This window comes from Chaetomium tenue (assembly GCF_020726465.1).
Source record: "Chaetomium tenue strain MPI-SDFR-AT-0079 chromosome Unknown F5144scaffold_1, whole genome shotgun sequence".
Classification (NCBI taxonomy): Eukaryota; Fungi; Ascomycota; class Sordariomycetes; order Sordariales; family Chaetomiaceae; genus Chaetomium; species Chaetomium tenue.
The window spans coordinates 3,973,857-3,992,248 of record NW_027117329.1 but is presented as its reverse complement, the minus strand read 5'-3'; the positions used below and the strand labels follow the sequence as shown (position 1 = coordinate 3,992,248).

The 18,392-nt window shown below is 58.3% G+C and overlaps 8 protein-coding genes across 8 annotated transcripts; 2 read left to right on the top strand and 6 right to left on the bottom strand.

The window, feature by feature from the left end:
* Positions 1 to 6: 6 nt before the first annotated feature.
* F5144DRAFT_51077 (uncharacterized protein) lies at positions 7 to 1,765 on the bottom strand. The gene is made up of 2 exons (XM_066786539.1): positions 1,360 to 1,765; positions 7 to 1,270 (listed from the first exon to the last, which is right to left on the bottom strand). The coding sequence occupies exons 1-2, from the start codon at positions 1,382 to 1,384 to the stop codon at positions 222 to 224; spliced, it is 1,074 nt and encodes a 357-aa protein (XP_066648853.1). The 5' UTR covers positions 1,385 to 1,765; the 3' UTR covers positions 7 to 221.
* Positions 1,766 to 3,259: 1,494 nt separating this feature from the next.
* F5144DRAFT_50986 (uncharacterized protein) lies at positions 3,260 to 5,474 on the top strand. The gene is made up of 2 exons (XM_066786523.1): positions 3,260 to 3,492; positions 3,605 to 5,474. The coding sequence occupies exons 1-2, from the start codon at positions 3,405 to 3,407 to the stop codon at positions 5,272 to 5,274; spliced, it is 1,758 nt and encodes a 585-aa protein (XP_066648852.1). The 5' UTR covers positions 3,260 to 3,404; the 3' UTR covers positions 5,275 to 5,474.
* Positions 5,475 to 5,578: 104 nt separating this feature from the next.
* On the bottom strand, positions 5,579 to 6,816 carry F5144DRAFT_556508 (mitochondrial 37S ribosomal protein uS8m). The gene is made up of 2 exons (XM_066787978.1): positions 6,594 to 6,816; positions 5,579 to 6,520 (listed from the first exon to the last, which is right to left on the bottom strand). The coding sequence occupies exon 2, from the start codon at positions 6,371 to 6,373 to the stop codon at positions 5,888 to 5,890; it is 486 nt and encodes a 161-aa protein (XP_066648851.1). The 5' UTR covers positions 6,374 to 6,520; positions 6,594 to 6,816; the 3' UTR covers positions 5,579 to 5,887.
* A 44-nt stretch (positions 6,817 to 6,860) lies between these two features.
* Positions 6,861 to 8,803, top strand: F5144DRAFT_556505 (uncharacterized protein). Its single transcript, XM_066787977.1, has 3 exons — positions 6,861 to 7,318; positions 7,381 to 7,547; positions 7,603 to 8,803. Exons 1-3 carry the CDS (start codon positions 7,281 to 7,283, stop codon positions 8,727 to 8,729), a joined length of 1,332 nt encoding a protein of 443 aa, XP_066648850.1. The 5' UTR covers positions 6,861 to 7,280; the 3' UTR covers positions 8,730 to 8,803.
* Positions 8,804 to 9,211: 408 nt separating this feature from the next.
* F5144DRAFT_543589 (uncharacterized protein) lies at positions 9,212 to 10,135 on the bottom strand (the record flags this gene model as incomplete). Its single annotated transcript, XM_066787256.1, has 1 exon — positions 9,212 to 10,135. The coding sequence occupies one exon, from the start codon at positions 10,133 to 10,135 to the stop codon at positions 9,212 to 9,214; it is 924 nt and encodes a 307-aa protein (XP_066648849.1).
* A 660-nt stretch (positions 10,136 to 10,795) lies between these two features.
* Positions 10,796 to 12,010, bottom strand: F5144DRAFT_556503 (flavoprotein-like protein). Its single transcript, XM_066787976.1, has 3 exons — positions 11,946 to 12,010; positions 11,752 to 11,837; positions 10,796 to 11,684 (listed from the first exon to the last, which is right to left on the bottom strand). Exons 1-3 carry the CDS (start codon positions 11,970 to 11,972, stop codon positions 11,183 to 11,185), a joined length of 615 nt encoding a protein of 204 aa, XP_066648848.1. The 5' UTR covers positions 11,973 to 12,010; the 3' UTR covers positions 10,796 to 11,182.
* A 1,458-nt stretch (positions 12,011 to 13,468) lies between these two features.
* Positions 13,469 to 14,875, bottom strand: F5144DRAFT_543587 (major facilitator superfamily domain-containing protein; the record flags this gene model as incomplete). Its single annotated transcript, XM_066787255.1, has 1 exon — positions 13,469 to 14,875. One exon carries the CDS (start codon positions 14,873 to 14,875, stop codon positions 13,469 to 13,471), a length of 1,407 nt encoding a protein of 468 aa, XP_066648847.1.
* Positions 14,876 to 16,395: 1,520 nt separating this feature from the next.
* On the bottom strand, positions 16,396 to 18,258 carry F5144DRAFT_50103 (uncharacterized protein). Its single transcript, XM_066786387.1, has 2 exons — positions 17,801 to 18,258; positions 16,396 to 17,747 (listed from the first exon to the last, which is right to left on the bottom strand). Exons 1-2 carry the CDS (start codon positions 17,912 to 17,914, stop codon positions 16,464 to 16,466), a joined length of 1,398 nt encoding a protein of 465 aa, XP_066648846.1. The 5' UTR covers positions 17,915 to 18,258; the 3' UTR covers positions 16,396 to 16,463.
* Positions 18,259 to 18,392: the final 134 nt, after the last annotated feature.

Below are 18,392 nucleotides of genomic sequence, written 5' to 3'. Positions count from 1 at the left end.
CTCTGTTTGACGAGGAGACGGGCTGCCGTACTGCATTTGCCAATTTGGATGTACATGTTCATACTGACTGAATTTTCAGACCTCACATGTGTGTTTTATTTATCCCTCCATCGGACCTCTTTTTATATACACAAACCGTGGGGTATAAGCACAAGACCTAACATCCAACCACCTGGTGCCCCTCCGTTTTTTCTCTCCTCTACCCCTCTACCAAATGCAGCTTACAGCCGGCGGAGGATGTCCTGAACAACCTCCTCCGTCTTGGCGGTACCGCCCAGATCCGGGCTGAGCAGCTTGCCGTCCTCCAGATTGCCATCCACAGCAGCATAGATCTTGGCAGCAGCAGCCTCCTCGTTCAGGAACTCCAGCATCAGCGCGGCGCTGCGGAGGGTGGCGATCGGGTTGGCGATGTTCTGGCCCTGGATATCCGGGGCGCTGCCGTGGCACGGCTCGCCGATGGCGAAGCCCTCGCCAACGTTGGCGCTGGGGACCAGGCCCAGCGAGCCGACGAGGGCGGCGGCGCCGTCCGACAGGATGTCGCCGTACAGGTTGGGGGCGACGATGACATCATAGGCCTCGGGCTGCCGGAACAGCTTGTACACCATGGAGTCGACGATCTGCTCCTCGACGGCGACGCGCCCGGCAAAGGCCGGCGCCGCGAGCGCCTCGCGCGCCGTCGTCCGGAACAGGCCGTCCGTCTGCGACAGCACGTTGGACTTGTGCGTGATGGTGACGAGCGGGCCCTTGTGGATGGAGGGCGAGCCGCCGGCGCGGATCTTTTGGCGCCGCAGCGCGATCTCGCCCGCGATGGTGGCGATGCGGCTGCTGGCCCGCTGCGAGATGCGCTTGATGGCCTCGGCTACCTTGCCCTCGGCGGTATCGCGGGTGGTTTCCTCCTTGACGTAGAGGTCTTCGGTGTTCTCCCGCACGATGACCATGTCGATGGGCTTGGGAGCCGACACGACCGTCTTGACGGGCCGCACGTTGGCGTACAGGTCCAGCTTCTTGCGCAGGGCTACGATGGGCGACGAGTAGCCCTTGACGGCCGTCGTCGGCGAGCTCACGGCGCCGAACAGTGCGCCGTCGCAGTCGGACTTGAGGATGGAGACTGTTTCCTCCGGCAGGGCCACGCCCTGCTTCTCGAACGTCTCCCAGCCGGCCTCGAGGTTGACAAACTCGAACTTCAGGCCGAGCGAGGCGGGCAGGGCCTCGAGGAGGCGCCGGCCGGCGGGGATGACCTCCTTGCCGATGCCATCGCCGGGGATGAGCCCTGTGGTGGGGGGAGTCAGTGTTGGAATCGCACGGAAAGAAGGAACTGGTGTGAAAAGTGGGAGGCCTTGGGTCCTGTAAGCTGCTTACCAATTCTGAGAGTCCTTGCTGCCATGGTTGCGCTTCAATTCACTTTCCAAGGTCTGGTTGACGGGCTTGTGTTGAAACTTTTTGGGCAGCCGAAAGCCGCCATGACACCTTGGGCCGGCCGGGATCGGAGCTGGTTCCCGATTGGCAGCCGATGAGGTGGTGCGATAAATACCTTATTTTTGTCCGGTATGTAATTCCTATCATGTACGGGTCACCATGAACCATCTCTCACCAGCTCCCATTACGGTAAGGGACTCGACAGTGGGTGGTATATAACAATCGGCACTAACACCAATTGGAAAGCAATCACCTAATCTCTCCCCTCTCGTGACCAGCCTGGGGTAAATTGCGAGCGAGTTTCCGGCGATCTATAAATTACCTACCCAATACGGTATTGGTGGTATTCGTGACAGCTTCCTCATCCGTACCCGAAGTACTCCTCCATACCTGAGTACCTTTAGGTTAGGTAGTTCTCAGGACTCGGACTCTTTTGACGGCTTCCGTTCTTCTTTGCTTGCCACTCCTCTCTTGCTTCTTTTTTTGGTAACCCCCGAGTTTCCCGGGCAAAAGCTGGTTTCGTGGAAGAAGCAATCCACTCGGATCAACCCGTCTCAAATGCACAGCAAAGGTAGGCCACGAATGCTCGGCCCGCTTCTTACTTATCGCCTTACTTAGCCTCCCCAAGCCCCAAGGCTTGCGCCGCCGGAAAGGTCAGCCATCCCCCAGACTGACGCAAGGTGTTAATGTAGAGACTCGATTTTAATGGCGAGGAAATATTTGTTAAAGTCTAACAAATGAGTATCTTGTTGATGAGCATCATTGGCGATGGTACCGGGGGAAGAAGTATCTGACGAACAATCTCGTTAGATGACACCACATTCCTCTCAAACGGACAGCATTTATTCTTCACATGTGCTCGTTGTACATATGTAATGACACTTGCGGGTTGTGTTGACATTGTGTCATTGACAGGGATTGCGGGACTGGGCCACTTGACCACGTGTGTGGGGCGACGGACTCCCATTCCTTTCCGTCCCAAGTTTTTTCGCGCCCGCGGCTTTCCTTGCCAAGATTTGGAGCACCTCTGCTTGCCGAGCTCTGAAACGCTGCGACCGCAGCTCTCTCAGCTTGGAGCTTCTCCTGTCGGGCCAACACATTGTGAGCCACCTTCGCCACTTTTAGCTTTCAAGGCGGACAGTTTCCATCCGTCGGATCTGGTTTTGCTGCGTGCCGATGCATAACGGCGCATCCTGATTCATCATTCAGGGTCGCAACGCGATCGGGTGCGCATGGGAGGGCTCCGCAGCAGCCCCCTGAGCCTAGCACCCGCCTTGTGGACAAAAAAGGCCGAGCTTTAAGTGTAGGCGCCCTCGAAACCTTTAACGAGAGGAACGAAAAGAAAGCCATTCGGAAGCCAAAAATCCACTTTTTACTTTACTGGATGTCTTGTATTTGATTGACTTTGCTCGATTCCCTTTACCTCTTCTTCTTCTCGTGTCTCCTGTATTTTTTACTCTTGTCTTGATTTCTCTCTCCCGTTTTGAGTTCGGCCTTTTTTGGCCAGAAGGCGCCTGACCCATGCCCGAATTGTCTCTTCTAATTTGAGACATCTCCCTCATTTTTATAGGGTGGCACCACGAGCGCCCGCCGAGCAACCGCGTCTTGTCGCCCTCTCGTTTCCCACCCCTCCTCCCCATCCCGTCGCAAATCTGTCCTTTGCTGCGCACTCGACTCGTTATTTCCAAACCAAGCATACTAAAGCGCGACTCACACGAGTTCCCTCCCCATTGGTTATTCTAAGTTTACGAACCTCGGAGCTCACAACGCGCGGCCTCTTGCGCGAACCCCAAAAAGGGGGCCTTTGGCTTTGGTTTCAGCACTGGCCTAACCACCGCTGCCCGAACGCGACACAGACCACCGCTTTAACTCAACCCAACAATCAAGAGCTTATCTCATCGCGCCTCGCGCCGCAACCCCTCGGTTTCCAAACCGGCTACCTGTCTGTGCAATCTAGGAGCTGAAGCGCTTGCTTCAGAATCGTAACCATGAGCGCAGTCAAGAACCTTCGGGCTATGTTCGAGCAGAAGGGGGAAGCTAGCCCCCCGGGCAGAGGCAGGTCGCCTGTTCCACACGGTAAGGCGCTTGCCTTTCCGGTCTGACATTCGATGTTCTGCTTGGTGTTGTGCTCTGCACACCATGCGCATCGTCTCCTACCTGTCATCTTGAAGCTAACATCACCTTTTAGCCCCCAGCGACTCCCCTAGACCCCTTTCGAAAATCCGAACGAGCTTCGTGGCAATTGAGAAGGAAGGCAGGATGGGCATCCAGCGCGAGGGCAGTCAAGACTCCATCTCTGCGCTTCGGAAGCACAGCGGCGACAGCAACGCGACAACGCCAACGACCGGAACGGAGAGATCGAATCCCTTTGACGCCCTGGCCAAATCACCTAGCAAGCTGGGTCCCCAGACCCAGTCGATTTTCGGATCTCCACGAGCGAATACCGGCGCCCAAGATGTAGCGCGGCCAGCCGAAGCAAAGGTCGCCAAGCCTGAGCTTTCGCCCGCTGCGGTAGTAGAGCCGAAGGTGGAGCCCAAGGTAGAGGCAAAGCCGGAGCCAGAGGCGGAAAAGACGGAGGTAAAGCCGGAGCCAAAGGTAGAGCCAAAGACGGAACCAAAGCCAGAGCCAAAGGCTGAGCCGAAAATGAAGGCAACGCCAGAGCCGGAGCCGGAGCCGGAGCCGAAGACGGAGCCAAAGACGGAGCTGAAGACAGAGTCAAAGCCACAGGCGAAGGCAGAGCTGAAGTTGGAGCTGAAGCCAGAACCAAAGACGGAGGAGCCCAAGGCGGAACCCAAGGCGCAGTCAAAGGCAGAGCCAAAAACGCCAGAGGAAAGTTCGTTTGAGGCGGTGGCTTCACCCGCCAGTGCTGCCACGCCGCAAGTGGACACTCCGAATGGAGTAGCAAGCGGGAAAGAGCCGCAAAAGAAGGGAGCGAAGGAAGCCAGCAAGCCCATCACACGCACTACGAAGCCTACGCCAAAGCCTCTTGCCGTCGGGTCAGCAAGCAAGCCGATTGCGAAGCCAGAGAAGTCCCCCAGAGGTCCAAGGACCCCTGCCGCAACATCAGCCCACCATCCCGTTGTAAAGAGGACGCCTGAAAAGAAGCTTCATTCGGCCGAGAAGCCTGTCACTCCTCGAGCAACTCCAACTTCAAAGCCTGCCGGTCCTTCATCGGTCAAGAGACCGCCGCCACTTCAGTCGTCTCCCGCGAATACCGGCTTCGTCAAGCCGAAGGTTAAGTCCCCGACGCGGCCCATCAAGCTTCCCACAGGCTTGACTACGCATACCGCTTCGTCCGGCTCCAAAGTCAACGCGTCGCGCCAGTCTCTGTCCCGCGCGAGCGGCACTATCCACGACCCCCATACACGCCCAGCCAGCAGAACGAGCGCCTCCACCACGGGCAGCGGCTCCAACAAAGCAGTGTCGGTAAAGGGGCAGAGCTCCACCATCAACCGGTCTCGGCCAAGCTTAGGCCCGCCCCCGAAGCAGCCTGTGACGGATTATCCGCCGAAGAAGGAAAAGGAGGTCGACCAAGGGTTCCTCGCGCGTATGATGCGCCCTACGGCATCTTCTGCGTCCAAGGCTACCGGTAAGGCGCATATCAGCCCGCCGCGGAGGACTGCCTTGGCGCCCAAGAGAGCAAGGTCAGTGCAGCCTGGCAAGAGGGCCGTTTCCAGGTCCACGGTTGCTATTTCATCTTCATCGACCGTGAAGGCGATCGACACGACCAACAGTGCTGAGGGTGAGGTCACTCCTGTCGCAGGGCAGGCTGGGGACGAAGCTGCCTCCCCCACCGAGGGAGACGCCGGGGCAGTGGTGGCGGAGAACGGAAATGCATTGGAGGCGGCGACCGCGTAAGCATTATACCAAGAATTCTTGTGAGCCGCCAGTGGCAGGCTATTTTTTTTTTTATTTTTTTTTACCTTTTCTTTACAGCGGTTCTGTATATCTTTTAATCTCTCCTCTTCCCGTCCGCTTCGATTGGGGGCGCATAGCGTTTGTTGAGCAAGAGATACGTGTTTTATGATACCTGGTGGGAAAACAACGGGGCTTGTAAGAGGGAGTTGGCGATGGAGCATGTAAGCTAGTATAGCAGGCCACCAGGCAGGCGTTTGAGCGTTAAAGGAATGCAATTTTTGTTTAGTAGCAATGGCCGGGACGATGATGGAATATGATACATTTGGCTACAATTCTAGGCCCTGCGTACTGTTGGCATAGACAAACGAGTCTGCAAGCCTGACGCGCTGTAAATGGTAGATGTGTGCGGGCCCCCCTTGCAAACAATCATCTTTTAGTCACACCGACAGCTCCTCGCCCGGATGCATCGTACAGATTCTCCCATTCCCCTTCCCTTCCCTCTTATCCCTCCTCCCATTTTACCCCGGTTCCGTTCTAGAATGCGGCTCCGGCCAGTGCGCACACAAAGACATCCAAACCCCCCACACACAGCTCCTCTCCCCTCCCCAACTCATCATGAAACCCGGCACAACACCAACCCGCCGACCTTCCGATCCAGCGCCTCGCGCACCTCCAGCACGCCGCGGTCCGTGCTCACAAACAGCGTCTCGCCCAGGTTGAGCCCCTTGATGGGCCCCACGGGGAACCCGCGCGCGACCTTGGCCAGCTGGGGCAGCGTAGCGGTCACCAGCCGGCTCGGCTTGGACACGGCCGACACGCTGAGCACCACGGGCCGGTTGTCCCAGTACTTGAGCCCCAGCCACAGCCGCCGCGTCGCCACGTTGGCTGTGGTCACGGGCTCCGTCTCCGTGGCGAGCAGGGCTTCGGGGGGTGGGGGGCGCGGGCCGCCCCGTGTGACGGAGGCGATCAGGCCGGCGCGGTGGAGGGCGAGGGCCAGGCGCAGGTTGTATTTGGTGTTGGGGATGGAGGTGAGCCCGAGGCTGGCGCGCATCGAGTTTTGGAGGTGCACGCAGGCGTTGACGACGCCGGAGATGCCCATTTTGGATGGTTGTGTTTTTAGTGTGTTGTTTGCCCAGGTTGGTGTGGGATTGGGGTTATGGGATGCTCGGAGGCGACGGCCTCGGGACGGTGGAGGTCGTTGTCCCCTTCGTCGGGGGGATGGGTGACGATCGAGGGTGGTGGTTGGCTGATATCGGGTCAGAATTTGTGTCGTCGGGATATGGAGGTTGTGTTGTAACTAATGGGGGCAGGAAACTTACTCAATGAGCGAGAGATCCTAGTCGGCCTGGGCGATCCTGTGCGGGTGTCGTCGTCGTCCTCGAGTCTCGATGGCGGCCGTGATAAATTTCGGTGGACCAGACACACGGCTTTGCACTCAATCCGGCTGCTTCCGTCAAATCGGCGGCCGAAATTTTGGCCAGGAACGGTTGAAGCACGTTGCAGGGGTGCAGCGATATGGAAGAGGCCCGTGCTCCAGTGTCAAGTACCCCGCCAGAGCCGACCAAACACCATTGGCTCGCTGGCATCCCACCTTTAAGCGCCCAGCAGACCACTCCCCATGCTACCACCACCTCCCAGAGCTCCCGAAAGTCGGCTCAATGGCTAGGCACAAGCGGGATGATCAAGGTTTGTGAAAGCTGATTTGATGACGAAGTGCCATTGGCGGCGCGGGGCACGCCAAAAGCCCAAGTGATGGCTCCTGCAGCAGGGCCCAGGAGCTCCCTGCTCGTCACACATGCACGCACCTGTGTGATCCTGTCGCGATTTATGCTTTCCCGTCCTTTTTTCTCCTTGTCGGCTTCTGCATCCTATCTCTTCCCGATTTCCTATTTTCTTGTGTCGATCAAGGAAAGTGAGCGCCCAGATACCGTCCTGCGAACTTCGACAGCCCCCTAGGCCCGCCCCCATTGCTTCCCCTCACCTTCTGCTCGTAGAGTCCCGCGAAGATGGCCGCTCGGTCGGGAGAGGAGCACGTCGCTACTCTGTGAGTACTGGCTGCGATTCTTGGACCTGCAAACAATATCGGTCGATCTAACACCTCGGAAGCTACGGAGACATCCACTACTTTTACGGCCCGCCGACACACAACCCGCCCCATCACCGGTTCGACAAGGGCTCCTATGTGTACCTGTTTGAGGATGCGAACCAAGGGCGTGCCCGCATAGAGATTGCCAACAACCCTGGGAGCGACGACCAGGATGCGTTTGACGGCTGTAAGCCTACCTTACCCTTAACAAGAACATGTGCTGATGGATGTCGGTGTATCAGATCTCGACAGAGTCCACCTTCGCTACTCGTACAAGCACACTTGCCTCGTAACACTCACTGTCGGCGAGGTCCAGGGGAACGAGGAATGGCATCTGCCAACCTATGACCCTCACAACCAAAATAAATACCACTACAAGCTCCATTCGCTTGACATCTACTTCTGGATGCCCCAGGATGCCGTACAGTTCCTTAACGGCATCAGGCGCGTACTTCCGCCGCCGCAATGCGAGATCTTGGATGAGCCCGGACCCCCGCCTCGCCACGAGGCCGAAGTGAGTTCAGTGGTGCAGAAACTCGAGCAAGCTGCCATATCCGGATCCGGCTCCCTACAAGCCACACCCGCCAATCTGCAGCCCAGCGCTACCGGGGCACCGTCCTTTCCCGGCCCGCCCATGTCGGCTGTCCATGGCTCCGCAGACGGACCGTCGCCCCCGCCGCAACAGTTCACGCCCATCGCTTACAACCCCGCCGCACCACCCGCCCCCGAGGAGGTCCGTCACCGTGAGAAGACGCCGCCGCCCGAAGATGGTGTCGGAAACCCGCTACACCAGACGCTCGCTTATGATGCGGCGACGCCATTCTCTCCCGGGCTTGTTCCGAGTGGGCTTGGCCCGCTCAGCCCCGGAATTCCTCCGCCGAATCTCCAGCACCCGCCGGGCGCCCCGATGTTCCCTGGCCCGCCCCAGCCCAGTCTTGCCTCGCCCGGCTTTGCGCCCCAGGGTTTCGGTTCCCTTGGGGGGCAAGCGGCGGGCATGGCTCAGCAACCGCCGGTGCACCCGGGTATTTCCCGCGCCGCCACGATGCCAGTACACGGCGGAGGTACCCCGCTCGCAAGCCCGGGACTAGCCAGCCCTTACGGTGTGGGGACGTTTCCCAGCCATGTGCAACAACAATACACGCCCGGACTCACGCATACGCCCACGCCACCTGGGGCCGGGGTAGGAATGCCTCCGGCGGCCGGGCGGGGGCAGGTGCCGCAGAACTATTCGGTGCACCAGCAATTTTATATTCCTGAGGGGGAGTACCAGCCGAAGCAGGAAACCAAGGGTAGGTTTGAGGAAAATGCGGGCAAACTGGAGAGGGGTGTTACTGGTATGTTCAAGAAGATCGAGAAGAGGTTTGGGTGAGCGTGGATATCTTGTCCTGTGGGGAGCGCAGTTAGATTTGGATAGGAGAAGTAAATGACCTATATTTTTGCCAACCACACCGTGATTCCAGCGCGGCCCGCGGGCCCAGACTTGCTGTGGATCGTAAAAAAGCTTTGCAGTCTCATTTTCTACCGAGATATTTCTGCCCCTTTTTTAAAACACATAACTCCAGATAAACAATTTGTTCCCCTAACCCATAATGCAATACTGGCTGGCGGGATGTTAAGTCCCAACACGCGGCGGAGGTTCGGCGGTGGACCACGTCGTGGTCTTCGCCACGGCGTCCCGTCTGGGGATTCCCAGGTTCTCGCGTTGGGCTCCCTTGCGCCTTGCCGTCCGTCATCTAGACAGGGCAATCCTTTGGCGCTTCAAGGTGCGCAGGCAATTCAGGCATCCAAGGTCGATCGTCGTCTGTCATAGGCGGCCGGCGCCCAACAATCGACCCAGCACGGCTCCCCAGTTCACCACGCAAGCGCCTCCCTCCCCCTCGTAGCCGGCTGCGCTCCCCGTTCCCTCCTCACCCGCCCCTCCCTTTCCCGCTCCTCCTCGTCCGCCCCCTCCCTCCTCACATCCCCCACCTCGTCCTTGAACACCTCCCAGTCCACCCCATACCTCGCAGCCTCCGCCCTCACAATCCCACCCCACTTCCTCAACAACGGATGCGCCTCCGCCACATCCGCAAAGACCACCTCCCCCCCCATCCCCGCCCCCTGACTCCCCGCCACCTCATACCGCCAATTCCCATCCTGCGCCCAATACTCCCCATCAAACACCCCCGTAACGCTCAACTCCCGCCTCGCCTCATCCAACAACCCCTCAATCCGCTTCGCCTGCACATCCACATCCACACTCCCCTCCCCGTCTCTCCCCTCCCCACTCTGCCCCAACCCCCGCCCCCCCAGTCCCTGCGACGACGACAGCGACAGCGCCTGCAACCCGACCGCCGCGGCCAACCCCTCCAACACCCCCAACAGCTGGCCCGCGCGCGCCCCGACCGTGGCGCCCAGGCCATACCCCTCGTCGAAGCCGCCCTGCGCCGTGCGGGCCTTGGCCAGCGTGATGCCGTCGCGGTAGCCGGCGGTGCTGTGGGCGGCGGAGAGGCGGGGGATGTCGCTTACGGTGGGTTCTGAGGGGTGGAAGGAAAAGGTTTGGTAGTGGGGGGGCTGGTGGTGGTGGTGGTGAGGGTGAGGGTGAGGGGGGTGTTGGGGGAGGTAGGTGGGTGTGGCCCAGATGTCGTCGAGGTCGTTGTTGTAGCTGCCGGTTGTGGTGGTGGTGGTGGTTCCGTAGTAGTTGGCGGTGACGGCGGCGCCGTTTTCGGTTAGCATGTCATCGTTGACGCCGTCGTTGTGGTGGTTGCCGGGAGCGGCGGGATTGTGCGAGGTCATGGTGTGGAAGATGTCTGGGTCTCTGTCTTGAGAGGAGGGGTTGCGGAGGAGCATAGTTTGGGTTGGCACGAAGTGAATGGGTATAAATAGAGTGAGTTGTGCTTGTTGGTGCCGATGTGTTGGTGAGTTTGCTAAGTTGTTGATCTGTTGTTGAGAGTGTGAAACTCGAGGTTGCAAGCCGTGAAAAGCTCGATCGGGGTGACAAAGCAGTAACCCTAACCCTGTATGGATCTTGACGAGTCATCCGATGGGGTCTGGACCTCATCGATGACGGCCCGCGAGCTCAGGCCAGGACCTAACAACATGGTCAGGTCTAGCGTTACGCAACATTGTTTTTCCCCATAAAGTTTATCTATCTAATAATGAATGGATGTCGGATAGTTGGAGCCTGAGCAAGCTAGGCTTTCCTTCAAGTGGTCTCCTTTGCTGTTTTGTACCTTTCGGTGTTTTTAACTTTGATTTATTATTTCTAACAGTACTTGCATCTAACAAGTTTCATTGAAATTGAAATGAAATGTTTACACCAATTCTGAAGATGATGAGGTGGTGAGCTTTATTGGGGCTGTGTTGAATGAACCTGGAAGTCTTCAGGGACCCAACAAGACCAGCTATGGCCTCAGGGTTTCCTTGAAAAGAAAAAATTGCTTGCCATGGAGGTAAGGTTAAAGAAAATGGCCCCTAAAGTATGAGATCATTGACGATGACAAAAAGGCTTAATTTATCATCTATGCTAGTGTTGGTTGCGATTGACCATGGGATATCCGCCAATATAGGTACCTAAGCTCTTCATTTCTTGAAACACAGAAATCATGACAGTATGTTGGTAGTTGTTGGTTTAATATTGGTTCCTAATCACAATATCACGCATTTGGCTGGAAAGCCACAAGGGCCTCCCTTGACCTCGTTCTCATCTGCTGGGCTGGAGTCTTTTTTCGATTCCTCCTTCTTTGTTGAGGTGGCTTCCTTGGAAACCGTGTTCCCTTTAAGCCCTCCTTCCGACCGCCCATTAGCCATGCCGCCAATACCGTTTCCGTCGTCACCATCAAGTTACGCACCAAAAGCCTTGGCAACCGTCTTGTAGAACTCCTCGCCCTGGATGGTAGCCAGCTCCTTCTCCTTCTCGGACGGCTGGCGGCTGCCGTCGGAGGCGGCAAAGGTGCCCGCACCCCAGGGGCTGCCACCGCGGGCCTCATCCAGGTTCGTAAGGATACCGAACGCTTTGGCGTAGCCGAGGGGGACGTAGATGATGCCGTGGTGGGCGAGTGTGCTCATGGCATTGATGGCCGTTGACTCCTGTCCGCCACCCATACCGGCAGTGGAGATGAAGAGGCCGGCGTACTTGCCGTGAAAACCGCCAGTCGCCCACTGCTTGCCGGTCTGGTCCCAGAAGGCCTTCCATTGGGCGGGGAAGTTGCCGTACCGTGTCGGGATGCCTAGGAGGAAAGCGTCGTACTGTTGAAGGGTGCTGGGGTCGCTGAGCACTGGGATATCAGACTTGGGAGGGGCGTGCATCTTGGTCAGGACCTCCTGGGGGAGAGTCTCGGGGATCCTATGTCATTGGTTAGTTTGGTGATCTGTTGGGCATACCACGCTGCAGATATTGGCGAGGGACATACTGGAACAGGTCGGCGGTGCCGCCGGCTTTCTCAATACCAGCCTTCTCGGCCTCAGCAAGCTGCTGAATATGGCCATACATGGAGTACTATTAGGTAGGCTCTGTTAGTTACTGTAGGGCACTTCACACTTCCCGTCACCACCCGCAGTGCCGCCAAGCTTGGCGCGGGGCAGGGGAGCCGAAAACGGAACTTACAAAGACGATTGCGATCTTGGGAGCCATCTTGGGCAACGTTGAAGCGGGGTTTTTGGAGAGTACTTGGAGGGAGTCTGATTTGGTAGCAGGCGATGGGATGGCAATTGTTTGGATTGTGTTGTGGTGGAAGATGAGAGAGTAAATAGGTCGCCATCACAAGTGGGAAGAGCGTTCCCCGCCGACTTTATACGACGGAGCTTGTTTTGGGAAGGGGCAACCCGCCCAGCTGGCAGGTGCCGATCCCCCCTTTGGCAGGTCTCAAAGGCTGCCTGTAGGTTTCGCCCGTGTAGCTTCCGTTACAGCCCAGCCTGCATTCGTCATGATCGGATAATCCACCTCAAATCACGACAGACCCCGGGCCTTCAATCCATCTCGGAGACGAAAGGAGGGGCAACCTACCTGGGTACACAGAAACGAATCCGAGCAGCGTCAGGGGGCCCTTGATCGACACGATTATCTCCTTAGATTGTCTGGTTGTTTGGAGCAAACGCCAATATTCGTACTGTGTATGTATGCAATGACAGGTTCACAGGCCAATCCATCCTGGACATTCGTTGTCCGTCAGTATTCCGATCGGGTGGGGGGTTTGTCGGCCCTGTGTTCCTGGCCACTTCCCGCCACCCATTCTGGGCGTTCTGGGCCTGGCAACCCCTCGCATAGCTGCAGGCCCCGCTGTTCTCTGGCTCCAGTTTATCTAATCGCTGAGTAAGGGCTTACAGCAAGCGTTGCAAAAGCCCACAACAGAGCGAGATCGCGCACCTAGCTCGTCATTTCTTTTGCTTGAGCACTTCTTTGTCAGTGTGACAAAGCTCGATTGATTCGCCCAGGAGTCTGTTTGCTTGGCTGCAGCTGAGACAAGCTCGCGGCACGGCCTCGGAGTGGAAGCCGACATGCTGCAGGAGAATTAACTCTAGTTAGAACCAATGACAACACGTTCGATGTCTCGAAGCACGGGTATTTTTTCTTCTCGATTTGCAACAACCTCGCTGCGAGAGGTCGGTCTCTTTCCCCGCCAGGACCTCATGGTTACATCGGGATACTGCCAGTGCGCGAAGTTTCGCTTGATCGCTGTGTGGTGTTCTGTTTGACAGCGAACCCCCCGCTCGACACCGCCGCGCTCTCCACTCCCGGGCGCACCTTGTTGGCGGGCACAGCGGCTAGACCGCAACCTCACGAAACACCATTTGAGAACCCCAGGCACTTGTTACGTTACTCAGCAGCATATCATCGCTTACTTGGCGTCCGGTGGGTATCCGACGAGCTTGATGGTATCCACAACCTACATAATGTTAGGCCGTTAGGGGGTTATCGTGTGTTTCCGAGCCGGGGCTAACAGGAGACAGGAGGCAAGAGACAGGAGACAGGAGCAACTTCTCCGCGGGGTGAAACTAAACGCCACCGTTGTATTATGTCTCTTCTATTATGTTTAGTCAAAACCATCCCAAACCCCGGAACGCCTGCCCATAAAGGAACCAAAGGAGCCAATGGGACGATATGTCACCCAGCCTGGCCGCAATCTCAGCTCAAGCCTTCCAGCCCCCCTTCCGTCTGTACACGGCAAATCTTGATGCGCAATAGAACGCCGTGGCCACGATGAGACCAAAGGCAGAGTACAAGATCGTTCCCAGCCACTGCGAATTGTCGTTGCTGCCCAGAATAGCGCCGGCGATTGGCGTGCCTATGAGGATGGCAATGCCTGAAATGACAAAGCTGAGGCCCATCCTGGCTCCCAATCGTCCCATATCCGGCGCGAGCCCGACGATGACGCTCGGCGTGAGGCTGACCACGGCGCCAGAAAAGGCGCCATACAGCAGCGCATATACCACGGACCCGCCGATATCGTGGATCCCCAGCCAGCCGAACGCCAGAACCGCGCTGGCAACAATGCACACGATGAGCACGTTCAACGACCCGTACCGGTCAGCGAGTGCGTTGGGGATGAGGCGCCCGAAGATGGAGCCGGTATTGAGCAATGTGACGAGGTATGGCGCGAAGTCGTCGCTCACAACGTTGCGCGACTTGGCAAACAGCGTGAGGTAGAAGAAGGTCACGTACAACGTCAGGAACGCAAACAGGCCGGCCACAACAAACAGGATATACGGCACGTCGCGGAAGGCACTGCGGTCGATCAGGGAGCGCTTCCCGGACGGCGGCACGCGCGTGCGCATGAAGACGATGGGGATGGCCGACATGGCGAGCAGGATGAAGGCGATGGTGCGCGTCGCCCACCCGAACCCGACCTGCGGCTGCAGCCGAGTAAAAACGATGGGGAAGATGACGCCCGCGACGGGCGAGCCCGCGCTCGCTATCCCCAGCGCCAGCGCCCGGTGCCGCGAGAAGTACTGGCCCATGATGGCGGCCGACGGCAGGAAGGTCAGCCCCATGCCGATGCCCATCGCGACCCCCTGCGCCAGCATCACCTGCCAGTATGCCGTGCACAGCGACGTCATGAACTGGCCCAGCACGATCAGGAACAGGCCCACCAGCAGCAGGTGCCGGAAGTAGCCCGCGTCGTAGAGCGGGCCCGCCACCACCCCGACCAGGAAGAGCAGCGACGCCTGTGTTGACCCGATCCACGAGATGTCCGACGACGAGTGGTCCCGCAGCAGGTCGGCCTCGTAGTACGCCTGGAACACGCCGAACGTGTTGATGACGCCCCACGTGTTGACGAGGATCGCCGCGGACCCGACTACTTGCAGCCAGGCTGTCAGCCCGCCGTCAGGGACTTGATCTGGCGTGGGGGGCTGTTGGTTGGCGGGACTGGCGATGACATCCGCACCCACGGCAGCTACGGCGGCGGCGGCGGCGATGGGGGGTGCCGTGACGGGACTCTTTTCGTCGGGCATGTCGTCCGGCATTCGGATGGATGGGTCCACTTCGGTCCGGTCCGACTCGGAGATGTAGGCGGTCTTTTCCGTGTCTTTCTCCATTGCTTTCTCTATTGATGCTGTTTCAATCCGGCTTGGCTCTTCGGGATGGCCGCGAACTGGCCGGGTGGGTAAGATTTTTCGGGCCCGAAAAACTCGTGGTAAGGGATGCTGCCGAGCAGATATCAACGGATCCGCTCGCTCTCCGTACCTGGCCGCCGTTCGTGTTTTACTGGCAAACTCAAATGTGTTTGCTTCAACACAACCAAGTGGTTCTTGATCTGGTCCTTGAACTGGTCCCTTCTTTTTACCGGGAACCTGGTCTTCTTTTATTCACTTCCTGACTAAGTGCAATTCATTTCGTACCCGACTTTGTTCGGTTCGGGGATAATCAGGGCGTAGTGGTCCCCCAAGGTGCAGTTTTCCCCCCTTCTAACGCTGGAGGGCGGCTCGGATTCCTATCCGGGTTAGCAGGCTCGATCTTGGAGCCCCGGATGCTTGGTTCGGTTTTTCGCGCTTCGGCTTTTGAACTTTCTGGAAGGTTTTCCTGTGGCCGCGCTGGTGTTGCGTTTGCTTCTCCCTCGTTTGTCAGGCGTGGTCTGAATAAGAACCGATTACTCTTCCTCCGATTACAGAGCAAGGGACGGCGCCGAAAGATATATCGGCCGATTTGAGCATTCCGGGAGGTACATCTGCCGGGACGGCCATGTACCCCCCGCCCCACCTTCACGTTGGAGCCGAGGGTCCTTTTTGTTTAGTGATATGATCGCGATCGCATTAGTCAACATCCTGGCCAGACTATGGTGCAATGAAGACAAAGGCGGAACAACAGTTTCCGTAGCATGATCCTATCCGAGAGGTGAGCGCCTATATCTGTATGTGATCTGAGTCGTCGGTCCGGGCCGTCGCCGGTCGACCACGGATTCGGGAACCGACAGCCATGCGGGGCCGTTGATGCCCGCTTGATGCTGCGGGTTCTCGGCTCGGTGGGGCTTCATTGAGCTTGGTATCTGGAACATCACATGTTGACGGCTAGCAGCGGGGTTCAAGAGCGGCTTTGGAAGAGGATAGCCGTCATGGACGGATATTAATGACCTGCTTGCTGACTGACGCCCATGGTTCGAGTCTAAGCTGTTGACAATTGTTGGGGGTAAGTAGTGAGAAAAGAGGGGGGACCAGCAGGGAAAAGGATTTCCCCCTTCACACCAATTGCGGATTCAGTCTCTCTGCGCTCACTTCACTCTTCCTTCGAGGATGAGACACGAAACTCGAAGATCTAGGTTTACAAGAGGCTATCCCAGAAAATGCAGCTGCAAATGTATCTTTCGAACTCGAAAATGCCAAGGGGGATGTGATATGCAGATGCGCCCCGAACACATTACGTTTCTAACTCCTCCCCAAACCTGGCAACCAACCCAAAAATCCAACCAGGTCCGACGCTCCAGGACTCCGCCACAAACACAACAAAATAAGGAAACTATGCATATACAGATTCTGAGCCTGACCCGGGCCTAGGGTATCCAACCGCCGATCCCAATGCCCGCTCCTTTTCCAACTCGTCATTTCCCCATCTCACATCTACTCTTAACCTTCAACAACATATTAAAATATATAGCAGTCGACCCCCCCCTTCAACACCCTCACCCCCGCCTCACGGCCTCGCACTCGACGGCTCAATCACAATCTGCGGCACCTGCGGGCTCCCCGACGCCGGCGACGGCGCCTCCATGTGCGTCGACAGCCTATTCTGATGGTTCCTCCGCTCAACCGACGTCCTCCCGGGGTAGTCGGGCGGGGGATCCGGGTAGGGGCTGACGGGCCTTGAGACGTCCGAGTTGCGCCGCGAGTGCATGGGCGTGAAGTCGTCCAGGCTGACCTCGTCGTACCCGGGCGGCGGCATCCCCATGCCGCCCATGTCGGCGTCCTCCGGCTCGATGATCTCGGGGGGCGAGCCCGCGTGCGGCGTGGTGCCCGGGCTCGGGGTGGGGATGCGCGGGGTGGTGGCGGCGGAGCTCGCGCGTGATCGGGACCGGGTGCGGTTGGCGCTGGTGAGGCTGTAGCTGCCGCCGGTGCCGCTTCCGCCGGTGGTGAGCACTCCGGGGGAGTCCGGGCGGCCGTGGGCGGTGAGGGAGGTGTCGATGCTGAGGGTGGCGCTGGCGCTGCGGTCGCGGCGGCGGAAGAGGCTGTGGCTGTCGGCGGCGATGCTGGCCGTGTCGGAGAGCAGGCCGACGCGCTCGGTGCTCTCGGTGCTGTTGGCGCGCACGCGGGTGCCGTCGGCGCGCGCGATGCCCACGTCGGCGTACGACACGCTGCTGACGGCCCGCTGGCGCGTCCCGCGGATGCGGTCGTGCTCGCCGCGCAGGTCTTCGATCTCCGACGTGTTGCGGCCGGCCGACCCGCGGGTCTGCTCGCGCAGCTCGCGGAGGGCGACGGCATCGTTGGCCTCGCGCGCTTGTTGTCGTTGGCGCCGGCGTTCCTCCCGCTCGGCGATCTGTCGCCGCCGTGCCGCCCGGATTTGGTATAGTGCCTCCATCTCCTCGTCCCGTAGCGCTTCCTCCTCTTCTGCTGTCCGCATCTCTACCACCACGTCGATACCGTCCCGCTCTCCTTCCCGCCCGAGCACCTGCTCGTTGTCGGTCGCCTTGGGCCGGTACACGGGGAGCGTCATGACGCTGCGGACTGAGGTGTTGCGGTCGACGCCAGCGGTGCTGGTGTCGCTTGTGGTTTGGGAACGTGTCTCGGTGGCGGTGGCGGTGGCGGAGGATTGGGAGCCACCTTGGCTATTACGGTTTATTTGGAGGGTGTTCGGGTGGTCATCGTCGTTCCCTGCTTGTTGGTAGACATGTTTGCGGTTGTTGTATCTGAAGTAGAAGTGACGGAGAAAGAAGAATAGGATGATGGTGAGAGCGATGCCGCCCAGTACGATTACTACAATCTTGAAAACGGTCGGTCAGCGTGGGAATCGAATAAGAGGGACGGTATTCATACTTGGATCTCCTTCGAGTTGCCCTTGTCACGACGTTGTAGTGTTGAGACCGGATTCCTGAAAAAGCCATCGTCGACTTCCCGAGACAGCACAACCGTCGGAAACTGCGGGGCCATGACCGCGGGCGAGGAAGCGGCGAAGCCGGAAGTGAAAGTTCAATCGAAGACGGTGTCTGCCCGGCTACGAAGGACAAAACCTCATGCGCATCGTGCGCTTCCCCACACGGGGGACGAAGAAATGTTTGCCGACCGGCGATACTCGGTTGCACGAAGTACAACGCTATTGTATGGACCAGGGTCAGAGTCCGAGGCACGAATTTGGGGGCTGGCGTAAGGAGGGGTTCTCGGTCGCGTGGATCGGGAGGTCAGGGTTCGAGACGGCGGGATCGCTGAACGAGTTGATGGTAGGCACCAAATAGAAACTCAAAAATCACCGAAGATTGTCAACAATGCGAATGGAAGAACATCAAACAATGGGGGATTGGGCTGGGGCCAAAGAGGAGGCCAGGCCGGCGGCAATGGAGTTGTTCTTTTGGCTCACGGTCCCTGCGAGGTCGAGGCACTGCTGCCAAGTCTGGCCGCTTCATCCGGTAAG

What these genes read in the sequence shown, in the direction of transcription:
- F5144DRAFT_51077 (XM_066786539.1), bottom strand. Translation starts at nt 1,384, where the DNA reads ATGGCAGCAAGGACTCTCAGAATTG. An exon ending in AGCAAGGACTCTCAGAATTG is followed by an intron (nt 1,271 to 1,359) that starts GTAAGCAGCTTA and finishes CCCCCACCACAG; the next exon opens with GGCTCATCCCCGGCGATGGC.
- F5144DRAFT_556503 (XM_066787976.1), bottom strand. Translation starts at nt 11,972, where the DNA reads ATGGCTCCCAAGATCGCAATCGTCTTT. An exon ending in CCAAGATCGCAATCGTCTTT is followed by an intron (nt 11,838 to 11,945) that starts GTAAGTTCCGTT and finishes CCTACCTAATAG; the next exon opens with TACTCCATGTATGGCCATAT. An exon ending in GGCACCGCCGACCTGTTCCA is followed by an intron (nt 11,685 to 11,751) that starts GTATGTCCCTCG and finishes CCAATGACATAG; the next exon opens with GATCCCCGAGACTCTCCCCC.
- F5144DRAFT_50103 (XM_066786387.1), bottom strand. Translation starts at nt 17,914, where the DNA reads ATGGCCCCGCAGTTTCCGACGGTTGTGCTGTCTCGGGAAGTCGACGAT. An exon ending in GCAACTCGAAGGAGATCCAA is followed by an intron (nt 17,748 to 17,800) that starts GTATGAATACCG and finishes ACCGTTTTCAAG; the next exon opens with ATTGTAGTAATCGTACTGGG.
- F5144DRAFT_50986 (XM_066786523.1), top strand. Translation starts at nt 3,405, where the DNA reads ATGAGCGCAGTCAAGAACCTTCGGGCTATGTTCGAGCAGAAGGGGGAA. An exon ending in CAGGTCGCCTGTTCCACACG is followed by an intron (nt 3,493 to 3,604) that starts GTAAGGCGCTTG and finishes ATCACCTTTTAG; the next exon opens with CCCCCAGCGACTCCCCTAGA.
- F5144DRAFT_556505 (XM_066787977.1), top strand. Translation starts at nt 7,281, where the DNA reads ATGGCCGCTCGGTCGGGAGAGGAGCACGTCGCTACTCT. An exon ending in GAGGAGCACGTCGCTACTCT is followed by an intron (nt 7,319 to 7,380) that starts GTGAGTACTGGC and finishes ACACCTCGGAAG; the next exon opens with CTACGGAGACATCCACTACT. An exon ending in CCAGGATGCGTTTGACGGCT is followed by an intron (nt 7,548 to 7,602) that starts GTAAGCCTACCT and finishes TCGGTGTATCAG; the next exon opens with ATCTCGACAGAGTCCACCTT.
- F5144DRAFT_556508 (XM_066787978.1), bottom strand. Translation starts at nt 6,373, where the DNA reads ATGGGCATCTCCGGCGTCGTCAACGCCTGCGTGCACCTCCAAAACTCG.